A 17457-nucleotide genomic window follows, 5' to 3' on the forward strand; every position below is an offset into this window, starting at 1 on the left:
TATATAACTTGGAATCCCTCTTAGCATTACTAAAATTTCAATGTGGGACTCCATGTTTTGTTAAGAAAAAAAACTCATTATACCCTTGTTTTATTTACATATGTTTTTATAACTTGGAATCCTTCCTAGCATTGTTAAAATTTCAATGTGGGACTCCATGTTTTGCTAAAAAAAAAATTATCAAATATTTTAAGTATTAAATAATCAAATATTTAAAAATATACTTCATTCCCTCTATGAAGAAAATAAAGTATAGTTTTTGTTTCCAACCAAGGAGATACAAAATTAAACTTTAAGTTGAAGTAAAGATAGTAGCTATTTATAAAGAAAATAAGGTTGATCCTTGTTTTCTTAACCAATGTGGGACTTTAGTGCCTAGTGGAGTAGAGGTGAAGTTGGATCACAAATTAAAATATATAATTTGTAATCTAAATTAAAATATAATTTGTATTAAATTTTTTTAATGTAAAATATTTTTTTAATATAATTTTTTTTTAGTGTAAAATAATAATCGAACTGTTCACGAGCTTTATGAGTCGAGCTTTGTCTAGCTCGGTTCGGCTCGTTTAAGTCTCGAGCCGAGCCCGAGTTCGAGCCGAACTTTGACCGAGCCGAGCCCGAGTTCGAGCCGAGCTTTGACCGAGCCGAGCCCGAGCTGCTAGCTTGTTAGACTCATTATCACCCCTAGTTTCATCCATCAGACCATCACCGCCACCTCCTTCTGGTTCTGGGCATGGCATTGCAGCTTAGAGGTAATTATTTGCCATTTCTCTACTTCAACTTAGCCTCGCTTTGCTATTCTTGGTCCCGAGCTTAGGGAGCATGTAGGATGTACAGTAGTCGAGTGCTGCCAGCAGCTGTTTATCTTGCTGCCATTTCTCTACTAGATAATTTAAGAGAGGGATATGAGGAGAAGATTAGGTCAGCGAGAAACTCGGTTCTAGATTTATTACATTACATGATATAACATAATTAAGTGCAAAGATAATATAGGAGAGGGATATGGGAAGAAGATGGGGTTATAGAGAAGATGGGATCAATCATCAATGGGGTTCTTGATATTGGTAAATAATAATAGGATAGGCCAAGCTGGGGCCGAGTTTGGGGTTGCTTTAAATGGGTTGGTTCATTAGTTTTTTTCGGTCGTTTCCGGTGTCGTTTATGCATAAAGATAATGATTCATTGGCAGAGCAATGGAAGGATTTGAGGTTTTCGGATGCTGGTTTTGATGGAGCAGTTGAAGACGAGCTTTCGAGTTTTAACCTGAAGGTTGCTGGGAAGTGAAATTAAAATCCCATGATCACTATGTTTTTATAATCTAATGTGAACGCATAGATTCAAAATTAGAGGAATGGAACAAAATTCAACTTACTCTTCATTCCAATGCATGCATACTGGGTTAACAAAGATAAATAAATTACTTTGAAGATATATGCATGCATACTGTTACTTTTTTAATATACATTTCTATGCCTTATCATTGGATTAATCAATAATATTCATGTTATGGCAGGTGTTGCCGACTGTAGAATTTGGAATCAAAAATGTTAGATCTTGTCTTGCGGTTCTAGTTAATATTTGCAAAGTATTTCATCAATTACACATGGGGGTGAATATTTGTTATATGAGCAAGTGAGGATAAGGACAGCAACTATGATTAAGTACTATAGCTAGACTACTATGAATATACGTTTTTTAAAAATTAAAACTCGTAATAAGAGACGAATGCTTAATTATTCCGTCTCAAATTTGAGACATCCTAAAAAATAATCATTTCAATTTTGAGAGATTTTGAGAAGCACTCTAAAAAATTCCACCTCGAATTTGAGACGAAAATTTCGCATAAACGCTTCCTATAGGGGCGTCTTGTTTTCTGTCTCAAAACTGTCTCTAGCTGCAATTTGAGATGGATTGTAGTATTGTACCCATTTAGAGACAAAAATTTAAGTCTCTAATTAGGATTTATATTGTAGAATAATAGACTTAGCTACGATATTCAACTGAACATTAAAAATGTAAAATTTCTATATTGCAATAACAAATTTAGAAATTAAACTATCACGACAACTACTTTTTCTGTCTTTTTCTACTAGAACAATGAGTTTGGGCATGATTTGTAAGAAGAAAAAAAAAGATAATTTAGCATAGAGGATTATACTAGAATAGGGGATAAGTAAATCCTTAATAAAGTAAATACAACTTTATGAGGCAATTTGAGTAATTAATGATGGTTTTATTAACATAAAACAAAGACGATGTTATTAAGAGTTGATTTTTTTTTTTTATATCAAAAGTTAGTGATTCGAATAGATGAAACTACTCAAAATGAATGTTGCAATAGAAAAAGAATGGAGAAATTATACAGCAATTGTGTCGAAAAATCTCATTTCACATCAACAATGTTGACAAAAAATTTACAAAAATAAATAAACATTGCACGGGCTTAAAAACTAGTATACAACAAGAACAAATGTGTGAAATTATTACAAAAACTTATTGAAGTATAACTTGAATCATTAAAAAATAATAATAAAAAATCTTATAAATTCTCTAAAAAAAATTATTAGCGCCTGATTTTAAAATTAGCACAGGAACCCCAAATTATTTAATACGTTCCTGAAACAGAGTAAAATTGAACTCCAAACTCCCATGAAAGGAGATAAAGAACCCAAAATTTGAGTATAAAACTTTCAAAAAGAGAAAATAAGGGATTACTAATAATAAAAGCAATAAAATCTAGTAGAAAAAAAAAAACTTACCATCAACAACCCTGAATTAGAAGAAAATATTAGGGCTTTTTAGGAGGACGAGGAGAAAAGAGAAAGGAGGCTATGCGTCGAACCTTTCTTGTTTTGTAGTTAAACATATAAATGGCCTAGATTGTCTCTTTAAAATGATGTGCTTAGATTTACTACAATTACAAACTACAATAGCTACAATTTTGTCGTAGCCATTGAAAAACTTTCTTAGAGCACATAAAAACGGTTAACCATGTTCACTTCATTGAGGAAATGAAGCATGAAGTTGATTCCGATAATAACCCATTGGCCTAGTCAACATCATATCTACACGTTAATAATAGAAAGATAACGCTAGCACTACACAGTAGTAGTTGTCTACAATCCCATTAAAAATCTGCACGAGTAATCTGTATTTTAGTAATGCTTAAAGCCCTACTTATTAGCTCCTCCACAGTTATGTCAGTATTTGTTGTGCAAACAGAAGTTCCTGAATGATCAGTTCAAAAACTTCTCACAGTCCTTGGACCCATTATTGATAAAATATTTGATGAGAGGTTTCATCATCTTAGCAACCTCAGCTTTAAAGTTTGGAGAGCCGGGCTTTGGAGCGTTGTCACCCTCCTCCAGCCATTTCTTAACACAACAAGCAACCTCAGCGCCATCAACATATGCCTTGCATGCCCTTATGATGTCATAAGCACGAACACGGAAGTGCCCAGAAACTAGATCCTCAAAATGCTGCAAGAGAAGTTGATTGTCTAGTTACAAGTTCAAATAGTTAAAAGTGCAGAATGATAACACTACAATCTGCATAACAATAAGCAGTACAGCACCATGGGAATGAGATGTTTCCTGGCATTAGAAACACCAGAAGCTAATTACTAGCAGACCTCTGAGCATGAGAAAACTCACCATTTACAAAGCACGGCTCAGCCCTCCCCCTTCCCCAAAACAAAAATGGCAACATCAATTTCTTTCGAAGAAGCCTTCTAACATTGGAAGAATTGATTGACAGTCAATCATTTCTTACAAAAAATTGATACCTTTCAGCGTTGGCAAAAAATGGAATCAGCCTTTTTCTTTTTTCTTTTGGACCACCAGGTGGAGGGGGAGCTGAATTAAACATAATTGACATTTCAAAGAAGATGAAGTTGTGCAGTAAACAGAGTCATACCTGTGGTGGATTCCGAATTGTGTACATCATCTTTTTCAAGGATTTAATAAAAATATCTTCACTATACTCCTTGGATCTTTTCCTCCCCTCTTGCCCCTTGTACGTCTTTTCATACCCAGGTTCATTAAAGAACGGCTCCGCATTCAGAATCAAAGCCTGAATAGAGACCAAAACTTGAAGCATTGTTGACTTGTTTGGAAGCCACATCTCATCTCGTCCACCAGTCCAAGTGTTCAGCAGGCTCAAGCAGACTTTTCCACATTCATACAGGTTGGGATTTAGTCGAAAGCCACTCGAATGATAATGGACCATCTGGCATATATATTTCTTAAGAGTGAATATTTTAAAGCATAAATTATTGATCTACATAGTTAGAGAAAATTGGTAAGTAGTCACAAATAATGGCACTGGTAATGCATTTTAATGTAAATTTGTGAAGGAATTTGCTAAGGCCCAATATAAGCCTCCTCTGCTGTAAACTTATCATAGGAAGAGAAAGAAGACAGAAGGTTCTAGAGGGTGATAAGTAACCTGAACTATCTTACTGCACACCAGGGGAGAAGAATTTGAGCAAGGGAAGGAATCTTTGTCAGAAGTTTGTTATGACCTCAGGCCAGCTCAGCAGTATATAAATCTATAATAAACAGCCAATAGGGCAGAGAGAAAAGGCATCCAGAAAATGAGTGAGAATGTCATGCACTAGGAGAGACCTTACCTCTCGAAAGTAAGGAGTCGTAATCCCTTGGTTACTCTGATCAGGAATACAACTTACTATCTGGTTACTTGAATTATGTGTATTTCAATTCGTGCTGTGATTTTGTTAGTTCTAAGGTTCGCCTTAGCAATTGGTATCACAGCACGTTTTGTTTTAGAGCCGGGAAGAAATGGTGGCCAATGGAAATACTCAACGCATTGAGCAGTCAGAACAGAGGATGGCTGAGCTTCATGGTTCGCTTTCTCAGGAGGTAGAATCTGTGGTGAGCAAGGCAATGTTGGTGTTCCAACAAACTCTCACTGCTCACATTGTGGACAGTTTGGAGAAGGCTAACCAGAAACTGGCACAGGAATTCACTTCTCTGGTTCTCTCTCACATCGACTAGAAGGGCGCATTACCAGGGCTAGGGCTAGGGCTAGGGCTAGGGCTAGGGCTAGGGCTAGGGCTAGGGCTAGGGCTAGGGCTAGGGCTAGGGCTAGGGCTGACCATGAGACAATGATCGGAAGTGGTCGGCATTAACAAGGGAGGTTTCAGGTGGAGATACGTGCCACCCTTGAAACCAAACAAGTGGTGGAGGAAGCACCGGACAACTCTCGCCCCGGTGAGGGACAGCAACGAACAGGATGGGAGGAACGGGTGAGGAGTGTTAATCAAGGAGATGCAGACCAAGAAAATGATTTGGAGCATCGTTTTGACAACGTGGAAGAGCAGGGTATCAGGAAGGATATCATGGTGGTGGGTGGCAAACCAAGAAGTTGGTTCTGCCCCTCTTTAACGGATCTAACCCTTATGGATGGATTATTCGAGGGGACAATTTTTTAGTTTCTGCTGGTTGAAGGAGGTAGAACATGTGGAAGCAGCGGTGGTGTCATTTGGAACAGATGCTCCTCGTTGGTACCAGTTGGGGCAGAGTCGGCGGCTAATCCTTCATTGGTTAGAGAAGAAGCGCATACTATTGAGGGAGTTTTGGCCAACCGCCACGGGTTCACTGCACGACTAATGGTTAGATCATCACCACCTAAAGGGGGTGGAGGAGTGCCGACGAAGGTTCATCGAACTCATCGCCCCATTGGAAAGAATACCGGAGGAGATGGCCTTTGGAATATTCATAAGTGGGCTAACCGATAGTATAAAGAGTAAACTATGGGTCAATGGGCCCAGGATACTTGAAAAGGCCATGAAAAGCAGGCCCTGAAAATAATAACAAAATAGATAAAAGTACGTGGTGTGAAGTTATGGGCCTATTCTAGTGCCAAAAGTTCCTCCGCTTACCAATAGCTATCATTCCCCCAATCCATTTAAAACCAACCAAACCCAACTAAACCAATACCAAGCCTCACCCAAACACATACCAGCGACACAAGTCCCTGGCCGCCCTATTGGAGAGCTAAAAAGGCTCAATGAGAAGGAGTAGCAGTACAAAAGAGAGAAGGGTCTCTGTTTTAAATGTGATGCTAAATGGCATGTGGGATCGTTGTACCAGAAAAGGACTGAATGTTCTCCTCAATCAGGAGGAAGAAGAAGTTGACTATGGTGACCAATTCTACCTGACCCACTTTGACTTTTTCACCACCACAACTGACAACTCCCAGCTAGAAATTTCACTCAACTCAGTGATGGATATCCCTAGCCCCCGAGAACCCTTAAATTAGAGGCCACTGTACAAGGAGAAAGGGTGAAAATCAATATTGATCTTCGTACTACCCATGAAAACTATGTTACCTGGACTCGGCTAGGAGTGTCGGATATGGGTACGGATCCGAGTGTCGGGTACGAAAATTCCAAAAAAATCAGGACACGGCTCTCTTCGAAATTTGGACACGGGTACGGGTACGCGAAAATAATATTTTATAATATAAAATTTAATTATTAATATTACTTATAATTCACGAAATTAAATTTAAGAATGAAGAGTGAAGACACAGATATGGAAAATTTCAAAAAATAAGGGAACAAAAAAAAGGTCAAAAAGATAAGGTATGTACAGTACGATATTTGAAAAGAAATAATTAATATTCAAAATCTCTTTGGTTGCTGTCAAAAATATAAAAAAAATCTCCTTACCCACCAATCTTTTTAATTAAAAAAGTTAAAACAAACCTCTTTGCTCACCCATTCTGTTCATTTTCTCCTTCTTCACTTCGACCGTTCAGTACCTCACCCCTTCTCTCGCCCTAAGTCAAACACAAAGTAGAAGATGGATCTTCATTTTTGCCGGTGAACTCGTCGAATCATCGACGGCGATGCAAATTTAACTAATAAATGAGCCTTGTCTTAAAATGCAAAAGCCCCACTATCTCTGTCTCGAAGCTTTCGCTTTCAATTTTCAGATCTAGGATTTACTACTCGAACCCTAGATCTGAAAATTGAAGGTGATATCGTTATTATTTGGTAAAAAACAATATCCAATTCTATGAATTTGAAGGTATGGAGCGCAATTGGTAATAGATCTCGTGTTTTTTCTTTATTTGTATCTCTTTGTTAGATCTAAGTATTCTGTTTCTCCCTCTTGTACTTTGGTCGTGTCCGAGTGCAAAGTGAAGGATCCAACACGTATTCCGTACCCGTGTCAGTGTAGTGTCGTACCGACACGGGTATTTGGCAAAATTTGCCGAGTTCGAGTAACAGAGCATAAAAATATATCCTTAGAAAAGTCTGAAGGCTAAGGAATTTAGGGATGGAAATGGATCGGGTTCGGGGCTGGTGGAGCTTCACCCGCATCCATCACCCGCATCCATCCATCCGTCATCCAACAGTTGAACGGGTGGGTCGGGTGGTTAACGGGTGAGCAGATATATAACAATTTTCAAAAAAAATTACGCCATAAGATGCATATTTATTAAAATTTTCAAGTAAAAAATTTAACCATGTAAAAAAAAACATATGTAATTGACAAAATGGATGATGGGTGGATGTTAAGCAGGTGATGGGTCGGGTGATGGATGAAAAAAATCTCACTCGCATCCAACCTGCATCCATCACCCGCTTCACCCGCCACCCGCTTCACCCGTCAAACGCTTAATAAAATTGGGTTAAGCGGATGATGGATCCCATCTCGAAAACATTTGGGAAATCTCTTAGAACTGGAGCTGTATGGAGAAGGGGAATGCAAGAATGTGGAGTTAATGATGCAAGGGATTCAGGTGATTAACGACTTCTTACCCCTACTGTGGGTAACTTTGACCTCATACTAGGCATTAAATGGCTTGAAATATTGGGAACCATGACCAAATATTGAAACACCCTGACCATCACCTCCAATCATGGTGTTAGAGACTCACTTTGAGAGAAAATCCATGTATCTCACTTAACTCTATGCTCACACTATGAGGAAGAAGAAAGGGGGGAAGCTGCTACCATGGTGAAGGAAGGAAACTTAGGTCTGGAACGTCCAATAGACTTACTTTCGATATGAAAAACATACGGGGAGGTATTCACATGCCTTCTTGCTTACACCCCCCCGGGAAATCATGAGCATAGTTTCACCGCTAAACATGGAACACACCCGAATAGTGTTAGGCCCTATAAATACCCGAGAAAGATGAAACTGAAACTTTGATCAAAGATATGTTGTGAAGTGACATTATTCAAACTTCCCATTGTGCTTATTCTAGTCTTGTACTCTTGGTTAAAAAAAAAAGATGGCTCTTAGCATTTCTGTGTTGATTATAAAGCACTTGAAGAAAGCAATTGTTCTAGAAATCCATGTGATAGATGAGCTCCTTAATGAGCTACATAGACTTGAACTCAAATCTGGATATCACCATATTCAAATGAGGCAAGAAGACATTCCTAAGACTGCCTTCATGAGTGGCACTGTGAGTTTTTTGTTATGCCAATTGGCTTAACCAATGCTCCAACTACATTCCAAGCACTCATGAATGAGGTCTTCAGACCTTAACTCATAAGGTTTGTATTAGTCTTTTTTATGATATTCTCATCTACAGTGAGAATATGATGGAGGAGCATGTAGATCACATGTTGGATTAGCCAGAACCCACTTCTTTGAGGAAATGAAAAGGCTTCATAGGCTTAACAGGTTATTACAGGAAGTTTGTATAAGGGTCTGCAGCATTGCATGGTGGTCTCATAAGCTACTAAACCCTTCCTACAACTCCTTCCTAGCCATGCCTAATTTTAAGCTTTTAATTGTGATTAAGGCTGATGCATGTGGATATGGATCAGGGCAGCTAAAGGAGGGCCATCTCGTTGCATATTTCAGCAAGACTCTAAGACCAAGGGCCAAGTGCAGGTCCATATATGAAAAAGAGCTCATGGTTGTGGTCCTAGCGATGCAAAAATGGAGACATTACCTACTTGGCAGGCACTTCATTATCCATTCAAATCAACAAAACACTTGCTTGAGCAAAGGGAAATAGGACCCTTGGCAAGCTACTTGGGTTTGATTTTGACATCAAATAAAAACCTGGCCCTAGGAACAAGGTGCTCATGCATGCCTTGTCCAATGGGTTTCCTCCTCTTGCTCACGGTACACATTGGCCCATTTTCCACAAATAGACCAAACAAGATCCGCACATTAGTACCAAAATTGGCAATGGCAACAGCACACATTGAACTATATGAAGGGGTTTCCTTTGGATCTATTGAACTATAAAAGCATATTGGTGTTACCTAGGGGAATTTCATTCATAGACATTGACTTCCACTCTTATTCTTACAACCACTTCCCGTTCCCAACCAGATATGAGAAGATGTGTCCATGACTTTGTGGAGGGCTTACTCAAGTCTTTAGGCATGTATTCTATCTTGGTTGTGGTTGGAGGGTTGTCCACGTTTGGCCATTTCATTTCCTTAAAACATCCATATAGAGCACAAACTGTGGCTAAATTCTTCATTAAGTAGTGCGCTTCTATGACTTTGTGGAGGGCTTACTCAAGTCTTTAGGCATGTATTCTATCTTTGTTGTGGTGGGTAGGTTGTCCAAGTACGGCCATTTCATTTCCTTAAAACATCCATATACAACACAAACTGTGGCTAATTTCTTCATTAAGTAGTGCGCTTGCATGGGTTTCCCTCCACTATTGTGTCAAATAGGGATATAAGTTTTCATGAGTATCTTTAGGAGAGAGCTCTTTAGGCTAAGCATAGTTCGAAAATACAGTTTAGGTCACGGTCGCGGTAACGATCACGGTGATGCGGGAACGGGGATAATGCAATTGTAAAACCGCTGAATATCGGCTTAAACCATGAAATATCCTGAAACCTGCCTAAAATGCGTTTTTTTACACCTTTACGATACGGGTAATATCGGTTCGGTAGATTTGAAAACCTTCACGGTACAATGCGGCTTTGTTTTGACACCATGGGCCAAGTACTTCCTACCATCCTCAGTCGTCCATTGGTCGGACCGAGGTGGTCAACAAGTGCTTGGAAGTTGGAAGCATGTTTGAGATGCTTCATTCAAGGGAACCCAAGGAGTTGTGCAGCTTGGCTTCCTTGGGCAAAGTATTGGCATAATTCTTTATTTCACTCCTCTACTAATTGCACTCCTTTCAAGGCTCTCTATGGTCGGGAACCCCCTTCCCCTTCTCTTCATAGATGTGAAAGAGGCAGCTGTGAGTACTTTAGAAAAGTTGTTCCATAGACTCCATTTTGGATGAACTAAAATCTCAACTCCTCGAAGCTCCGTACAATATGAAGAAAGATGCAAGTGCACTAATAGAGGAGAGAGGTTCAGTTAGTCCCAGAAGATATGGTGTATCTTAAACTCCCGCCTTACCGGCAACGGTCTTTGGCTAAAAAAACATTATGACAAACTAACTCCTAGGTTCTATGGGCATTACCACGTGTTAGCTAAAGTTGGTGATGTGGGCTTGTGGCTTGTTAGAGTAGCCTTAAGATGCCAAAATTCATCCCGTATTCCATGTGTCCCAATCAAAGAAAGCCATTACTAACCCACGTGTCTTTCCCACCATCCAGGATGTTTCACCACAAGCTATCCTAGGAGTGCAGCACACAACGTCTGTGTTGTTGCTTCTAAAGTATTAGTGCAATGGACTAGCTTGCCTCTTTTCGATGCTACCTGGAGGTCTCATCTTCCAAGAGGATAAGGTGGCAGTTTGGCTAGGAGGGTAATGCTAAGGCCCAATATAAGACACTTATCATAGGAAGAGAAAGAAGAAAGAAGGTTCTAGAGGATGATAAGTAACCTCAACTATCTTAGTGCACTTATCACCACGGGAGAAGAATGTGAGCAAGGGAAGGAATCTTTCTGAGAAGTTTGTTATGACATCACTAAATGTCTGTCATAAATAGCCAATAGGCAGAGATAAATAGCCAATAGGCAGAGATAAATAGCCCATAGGGCAAAGAGAAAAGGCATCCAGATATTAAGTGAGAATATGGTTAAGTAGGAGAGACCTTACCTCTCGAAAGTAAGGAGATGTAAATACAATTTACTATCTAGTTACTTGGATTCTGTGTACTTCAATTATTGTTGTGATTTTGCTAGTTCTAAGGTTTGCCTTGGCAGAATTCGCATATCAATATCTATTGTAATGCTACTTTACCCCCTAAAACATCTATTTTTCTCCTAGAAACCCATTACAATTTAGTTTAAAAGGTGCAAGGTGCACCAACGCACAAAGCACAAGGCGAATGGAGGAAAAGACGCAAACCGAAAGCGTACACATTAAGTAGGTGAGGCGCACCTTTGGTGCCAAAAACCTTAAAATCAATTGTAGGACATATTTTATACTCAAATGAACTTAAAAAAATTTACAAAAATATTAGCTGTTACTCCCTCCGTCCCTAAATAGAGTGCTCATTTCTTTTGGGCACAAGTATTAAGAAGAAATCATGTGTAGGACCTTAGTGGTATTAGATCATAATTAAATATAGAAGTTGGTACACTTTTTATATATTTTTTATTAAGGAGAGAATGTGGATCATATGGGAAACTATAAAAGTTGAAAGCAAAATATTATTTAATTGGTGAACCCATACTAAATAAGGAAATGGGAAATCTATTTGGGACAAACATAAATGGAAAAATGGGCACTCTATTTAGGGACAAAGCGAGTATAATTTAAAAATGTAAGATACTGCTTAGTGCCATCAATACATTTTTTTTGCTTTTAAAATTCTCTCCACTCAAAAGTTATCTAATTTTTCAAAAATGTTCTATCTCTAATCTCAAAATAAAATAAGAAAAGACGAGGAGGTGAGTCACGTGACTATTTAGAAAGGGGAAGTACCTAGAGGTTACAGTTGTACAAGTTGAATTCTAAAAGAAGGATGAAAGAAACCGGAAAAAAAAAGAGAAGAGAGAATTAAAGGGGAACAGATCGAATAGATAGAACTAACTTGGAAGCTTCTCCGGCAACGATCACCAGCAGATGTGCCGGAAACAACTAGAGAAAAAAGAAGAAGGAAAGAAAGAATAAATAAAGAAAAGAAAAACGAAGAAAGAAAGACAAAAGAAGAAGAGAATAGCATCAGGCGAGTAGAGGCAGAGAAAAACCTCGAGTTCTAGGGTTTCAACCAAGGTAGGTGGCCCACACGCGCGCTTCGAACCAAAGGGAAAGGCGCACAAAAGCATGTGTGCATCGCATTGTTCGCCTCATCTCACCAGTAGGATGCGTTTTTCTCACCGCCCAGGCCACCTTGGGCGCGCTTTTAGAAACTAAGGTTACAATATATTACCACTTGGAAAGGTGGTATTAAGCAAATAAAAGGAAGATTATGAAGAACATATGTTTGAGGATGAAACTTTATTACCACGGATATTGTTGACATAAGATATTCTAACAAAGATACAATAAAATTCATTACCATTACCGCTATTTATGATCACCTACCAAACGAGCCATTATGGTTCTCTCGATAAAAGGTAAATGGTGAAAGAATAAATATACCGAGTTTATGCATAATTTTAATGTCACGCGTAAATGCCCATAATAATGCATCTCCATTTCAAAAGTCGTTTTCTTCATCAACAACCATTACCACTCATACCCACACCTCAACAAGGTAATGAAAATATAAATGAAGAAAACACCTATTGGGGTAGTGGTGTTTCCATTATCATATATAGGACATCTTAGGTAAATCTACATAGAAACTCAGTAATATGTCCTATACTTTATTACCAAGTACCATATAGGCCATACAACATTAACATTCAATAATATCTTATCATAAACACGAACATGTGTTATTTACATTTTTTTAAACTAAAGGCAACTTGATTAACAGATTCTGCCAACAAACTCCTGTTGAACGGACTTCCCAGCCCTTTAAACAAACCCAAAATACAAAACAGATACTAGTATCCTCAATAAATTGTTTCCACTGAAGTGTAGGCATAGTGGTTACAAGCTAAATTTACCAGTGATAAGTTTAAACAGTCTTAACGACTAATATATACTCCCTTCGCCCCAATATATTTGCCACAATTTCCATTTTGGGTCGTTCCAAACTCCCAAACTTTTACTTGTCGCATACCCATTTTTGGAATCTTTCTCTATAATTGGGGCCTACACCCACTTCTTTCTCTCTACTTTTGCATTTTCCAAAAAACTTGTAGAAAAAAAGTTACAGAGGGAGTAGCATCAAATTAATAAGCAGACATAATCACGAATGATAAAAGATGTTACAGCCATAAAAACATACCGGTGGTTCACTTGGATATGAAGCCGGGAATACAACATCGAAGACAAAAAGGCCATCATGATATGGAGTACCTGATGGTCCTATAATGACAGCCCTCAAAAGATCCATCCGCGATTCATAAGCTCTAACAAATATAGTTTCTGCAAAACAGAAAGCAGAGAGCCAATCAGGCTTCAGCTAATGTTGAGGCCCTGGACTGACATGTTCTTCGAAAACTCACCCAAACCGCATAAATGTGAGGCAATAAGAAGCAAGCAGGCATAAATGTGAGGCAATAAAGTCAAGGACAAGGAGAGAATATGCTGGCACAGGAAGGTCAAAAGATATCAAGGCATACAGAGAAAAAAAATGACAGAGGGGAACTTCCTGCCATCTAGCAAGCTTGCTATCATAAAGTTTCAGCAGTATTAGGATATTATACATCTATATATGACATGAAAAATGATCATCTCTAGAAACCTGAGTATCGAATATCCTCCCACAGATTATTAAAGAGGTACATGCTAAACCGTGGAAAATCGCACCTGGTAAGTTCTGCTCTAGAATTTTCCACTCATCCTGGATTTTCTTTACCCAAGATTTTGAAGGCTGCAGTATCATTTAGAGAAGATCATGTAAGTACAACAACTTACAAAACTACTGTTTCATGTAGGGTAAAAAAATCCAAGTCAATGCTTCATATGTCATTACCTGTCGGCCTGAAGCTTTCAGGTCCAGGTAGTGATGATCAGAACAATCAGGAACAGTATCAAATTGTTTGAAATACATTAATTTTCTCAATACATCATCCATCTCTTCCTCCTTTTTGTCTGTCGAACTTGACACTGCTTTTGAACTACTAGAAGCTTCCGTGCCTGAGGAAGTTGAAGTTCCAACAGCTGGAGGCTTCTCACTTGGAATAGGTTCCTGCAACCAGGGAACTGATGCCTCCACACCAGGAGGCAAGTCTACATTGTCAAATTGAGCTTGCAACTTCAAGTAGTCATCATCATCATCATCGTCATCACAAAAAAATTCATCATTATTATCATAGTCAGAAACGTCGTCATCATCAACATAATCATCCACATCGTCAATCGCATCATCCTGAAATGATAAGTCAGAAGCGGAACCATTATGATCAACTGAATAGTTGGATCCTGATGTGGAGGTCTTCACATCATTGGCACTATCCATAGAAACAAGCACAGCAGTTGAGTCTGCTAGATCACTTGTCAAGGCATCCTGTAAGCAGGAAACAAAAGAGTATGAAGAATATACCATATAGAGCAAGCTGCACAGCAAAGGTATAATTCAACAGGCTATTAAAAATCCAAGCTGAATATATCCAGCCAACAAGACCGACACACAGCCGATCAGATAGTGCCAGTTCTGGACGATACCCGAATAAGTTATCTTACTGATCTCCATTTCACTCTGAAATTCTAACATATCTTTCTGGTGTCAGAGAAGGGGTTTCAAGATGAAAAATCAATTGCAGTACCACCTTTATTTCAAAAAATACACATATGACTCCAACCCCAAGAATACCAAAAAATTAAATGGAATATCAAAAAATCAAATGGAATATCAAATGACAACATCTACAAAATCTTCTGGTATTTAGGAAAAAAACAATTTCTATGATTTCTCCAATTTTTCTAGTGGGTTCCCAAACACATCATAAACTTCGTGTTTTAGATCCATTAATAACGACTGTCAATCATATAAATTAGGCTGTGATATTAGCTAGCCCCATCAATCAAGAATTTTCAGCTTCCAAAACTTAACATTTATCTATTTAGCCATTGGATTTGCTTTGGATTTAAAAATTATAATAGGAAGCGAAAAGCAGGGCCCTTTCAATCAAGATATAAGTGGTCAGAAATGCATGAAGGAGGTGAACAGACTAATGCTTTTGGATTATTCGTCTTTTTGCTAGCTTAGGTGTTACCATCTAAGAGTAAAAAATGGATGAAAATAAATGGAAAGGATCATAATACATTAAATTGTGGCCACTCCACAATGTGACAGGGACAACAATCACTTCTTCACTGTTCTAAAACCACTGAATTTCCGCTTCCGCCATGCAGTGGCAGATCCAGCGTGGGTTCAGTGGGTTCAACTGAACCCACGCGGATCCAGAAAAGAAACAGGAAGAAATTGGAAACTAAATACTGTTTATATATAAAAACACGCACGTAATACTAGTTATATGCCATTGTGGCTCAGTGGTAACTTTGTGTGTGTAGGGTTGTTATGCGTCGCGGGTTCGATCCTTTGGAGGGAGTTTTGTCTCTTTTTTTTTCTTTTTCATCCTCCCTTAGTCTTATGTTTTTCTCGCTCATCTTTTTCCATATGATTAGCATAATTAGGATATGCTTTGATATTGTTTCTATTGTTTAGGGATATTATTTGAGAATAGTTTCCTATCCACAACCAACTATTGTAATGTATACAGACTTCATGAAAGTTAATGAGAAAGGCAGGCAAAATAACACTGCTAAATATTTTACACTTTATCATCCTCTATTTTTTGAACTCTCCTTTTTTATCTAATAAATAAAATCTTTCCTTCCCACCAAGTACTACAATAATATTAGGTAATGAATTCGGTTTAATTTCCATTCTCTTCTTATTTTCCTTGATTAAGCAATAAATTAAACATGTACTGAGTAAAAATAGTCAAAACTTAATATTGTGTCAAATGTCGATCACTTGATTCACTACTCATATATTTATATGATATGCAATGAGAAGTGTGTTAAAATGTGAAGGATTAATGTTACATATATATATAATTTCTAAATGTGCATAATATAAACTAGAAGTGTGGATATTAATTTTTTGCGTAGAAGAATTTTATACATTACTTCTAAACAAAATTCGTGACAGAGCTCAATATTACCGAGAATGCAAAGAACTTATTAGTGTTGTCGTCGTGTTGATTTGTTGTTAATTAGCCATTTTAGGTTTCATATTTGTGGTAGTTGCTAATATTTCATTTTTTTCATGTTTTATATCATAGACATATAGTTATTTCTTTGTAATTTAATCAAGAATGGAAGTTACGTTAAGTATAATTGTTGAAAGTCCTCCGTTTCTTTAAAAATTGTAACTCTAGATAGTAAAAAGTAATTTAAGATTTATGTTCGAACAATTTCGAACCCACGTGGCTCATTTCCTGACTGCCGCCATGAGAGTAATATCACTCAAAACCCACAAAAGTTTCAAGGACACAACAAAGTAATCTTAAGAGAGTGAACATTTATATTACAATAAAATCATTACACCATCATGTTCCGAAAGTGATCATGCACCAAAACCGGGAAAAAATGGCCCGAAACCCTAAACAGCCGAGAAAAATACAGAACAACAGTTGAACAAAGAGTTTAACCACATTTGTGATCACAATATGCAATGTGATCAATTCTCAATTTATCAGAAAATTGAGTACGTAACTGAAAATTGAAGAATCAAGCACCAACCCATAAAAATAAAGCAACCAAAAGTAATATTCAATCAAAATTCTGTGAAATTCCAAAATAATCCACAAAATCTTCCCAAAACCAGAAAATTCAAGCGATCAAAAACAGCAATTAAACTAGATAACAATTTCTCACAAACAAAAACACAATCAAGATTAAACTGATAATTAAACAAGTAAAAAAGTTACATAAAATAAAATTTTAATTTTAGAAAATTTCTACCTTTTCTGGTTTGAACTTTTTCGCGATCAAAGACTGAGAAGGGGACGAACCCTGTAAATCATCAAATTCCACGTCCATAAGTAACATTAAAGATTTCTTCGTTTCGGGAAATTCAAATAATTCGATCTTTTAAAAATGATCTACTTCTCCTGCTTTACTGTGCTGCATTCACCCGTCGTTTTGACAGTCGCAGGGAAGAGAGAGAGAGAGAATGTGGGACAAAAAAAGAAGTATATGAGGTGGGAGAGAGAAAGAGAGTGGGTTTAGGTTAGAGGTGATTAGTAGCCTAAAAGGTTAATTGTGTTATAATATACTTCCTCCGTTTCTAAATAAGTGCAACATTTCTTGTTTTCACGTTTGCCAATGCATTATTTTAACCATTAATATCTTTAATTATCAATAAGTACAAATTATAAAAAGTTGATATTAAAAATATTCACATTTAGACGAATCTAACAAGATCCCACATGACTATGTTTTTCCTAAAATGTAAATCACCAAAGC

The 17457-nt window shown here is 37.6% G+C and overlaps 1 protein-coding gene across 1 annotated transcript; it reads right to left on the reverse strand.

Annotated features, from left to right (window-relative positions):
* Positions 1-2880: 2880 nt before the first annotated feature.
* On the reverse strand, positions 2881-17216 carry LOC104902805 (putative ubiquitin-conjugating enzyme E2 38). The gene is made up of 6 exons (XM_010690708.3): positions 16954-17216; positions 13955-14488; positions 13789-13852; positions 13265-13404; positions 3916-4227; positions 2881-3479 (listed from the first exon to the last, which is right to left on the reverse strand). The coding sequence occupies exons 1-6, from the start codon at positions 17038-17040 to the stop codon at positions 3237-3239; spliced, it is 1380 nt and encodes a 459-aa protein (XP_010689010.1). The 5' UTR covers positions 17041-17216; the 3' UTR covers positions 2881-3236.
* Positions 17217-17457: the final 241 nt, after the last annotated feature.

This window comes from Beta vulgaris, chromosome 9 (genome assembly GCF_026745355.1).
Source record: "Beta vulgaris subsp. vulgaris cultivar EL10 chromosome 9, EL10.2, whole genome shotgun sequence".
Classification (NCBI taxonomy): domain Eukaryota; kingdom Viridiplantae; phylum Streptophyta; class Magnoliopsida; order Caryophyllales; family Amaranthaceae; genus Beta; species Beta vulgaris.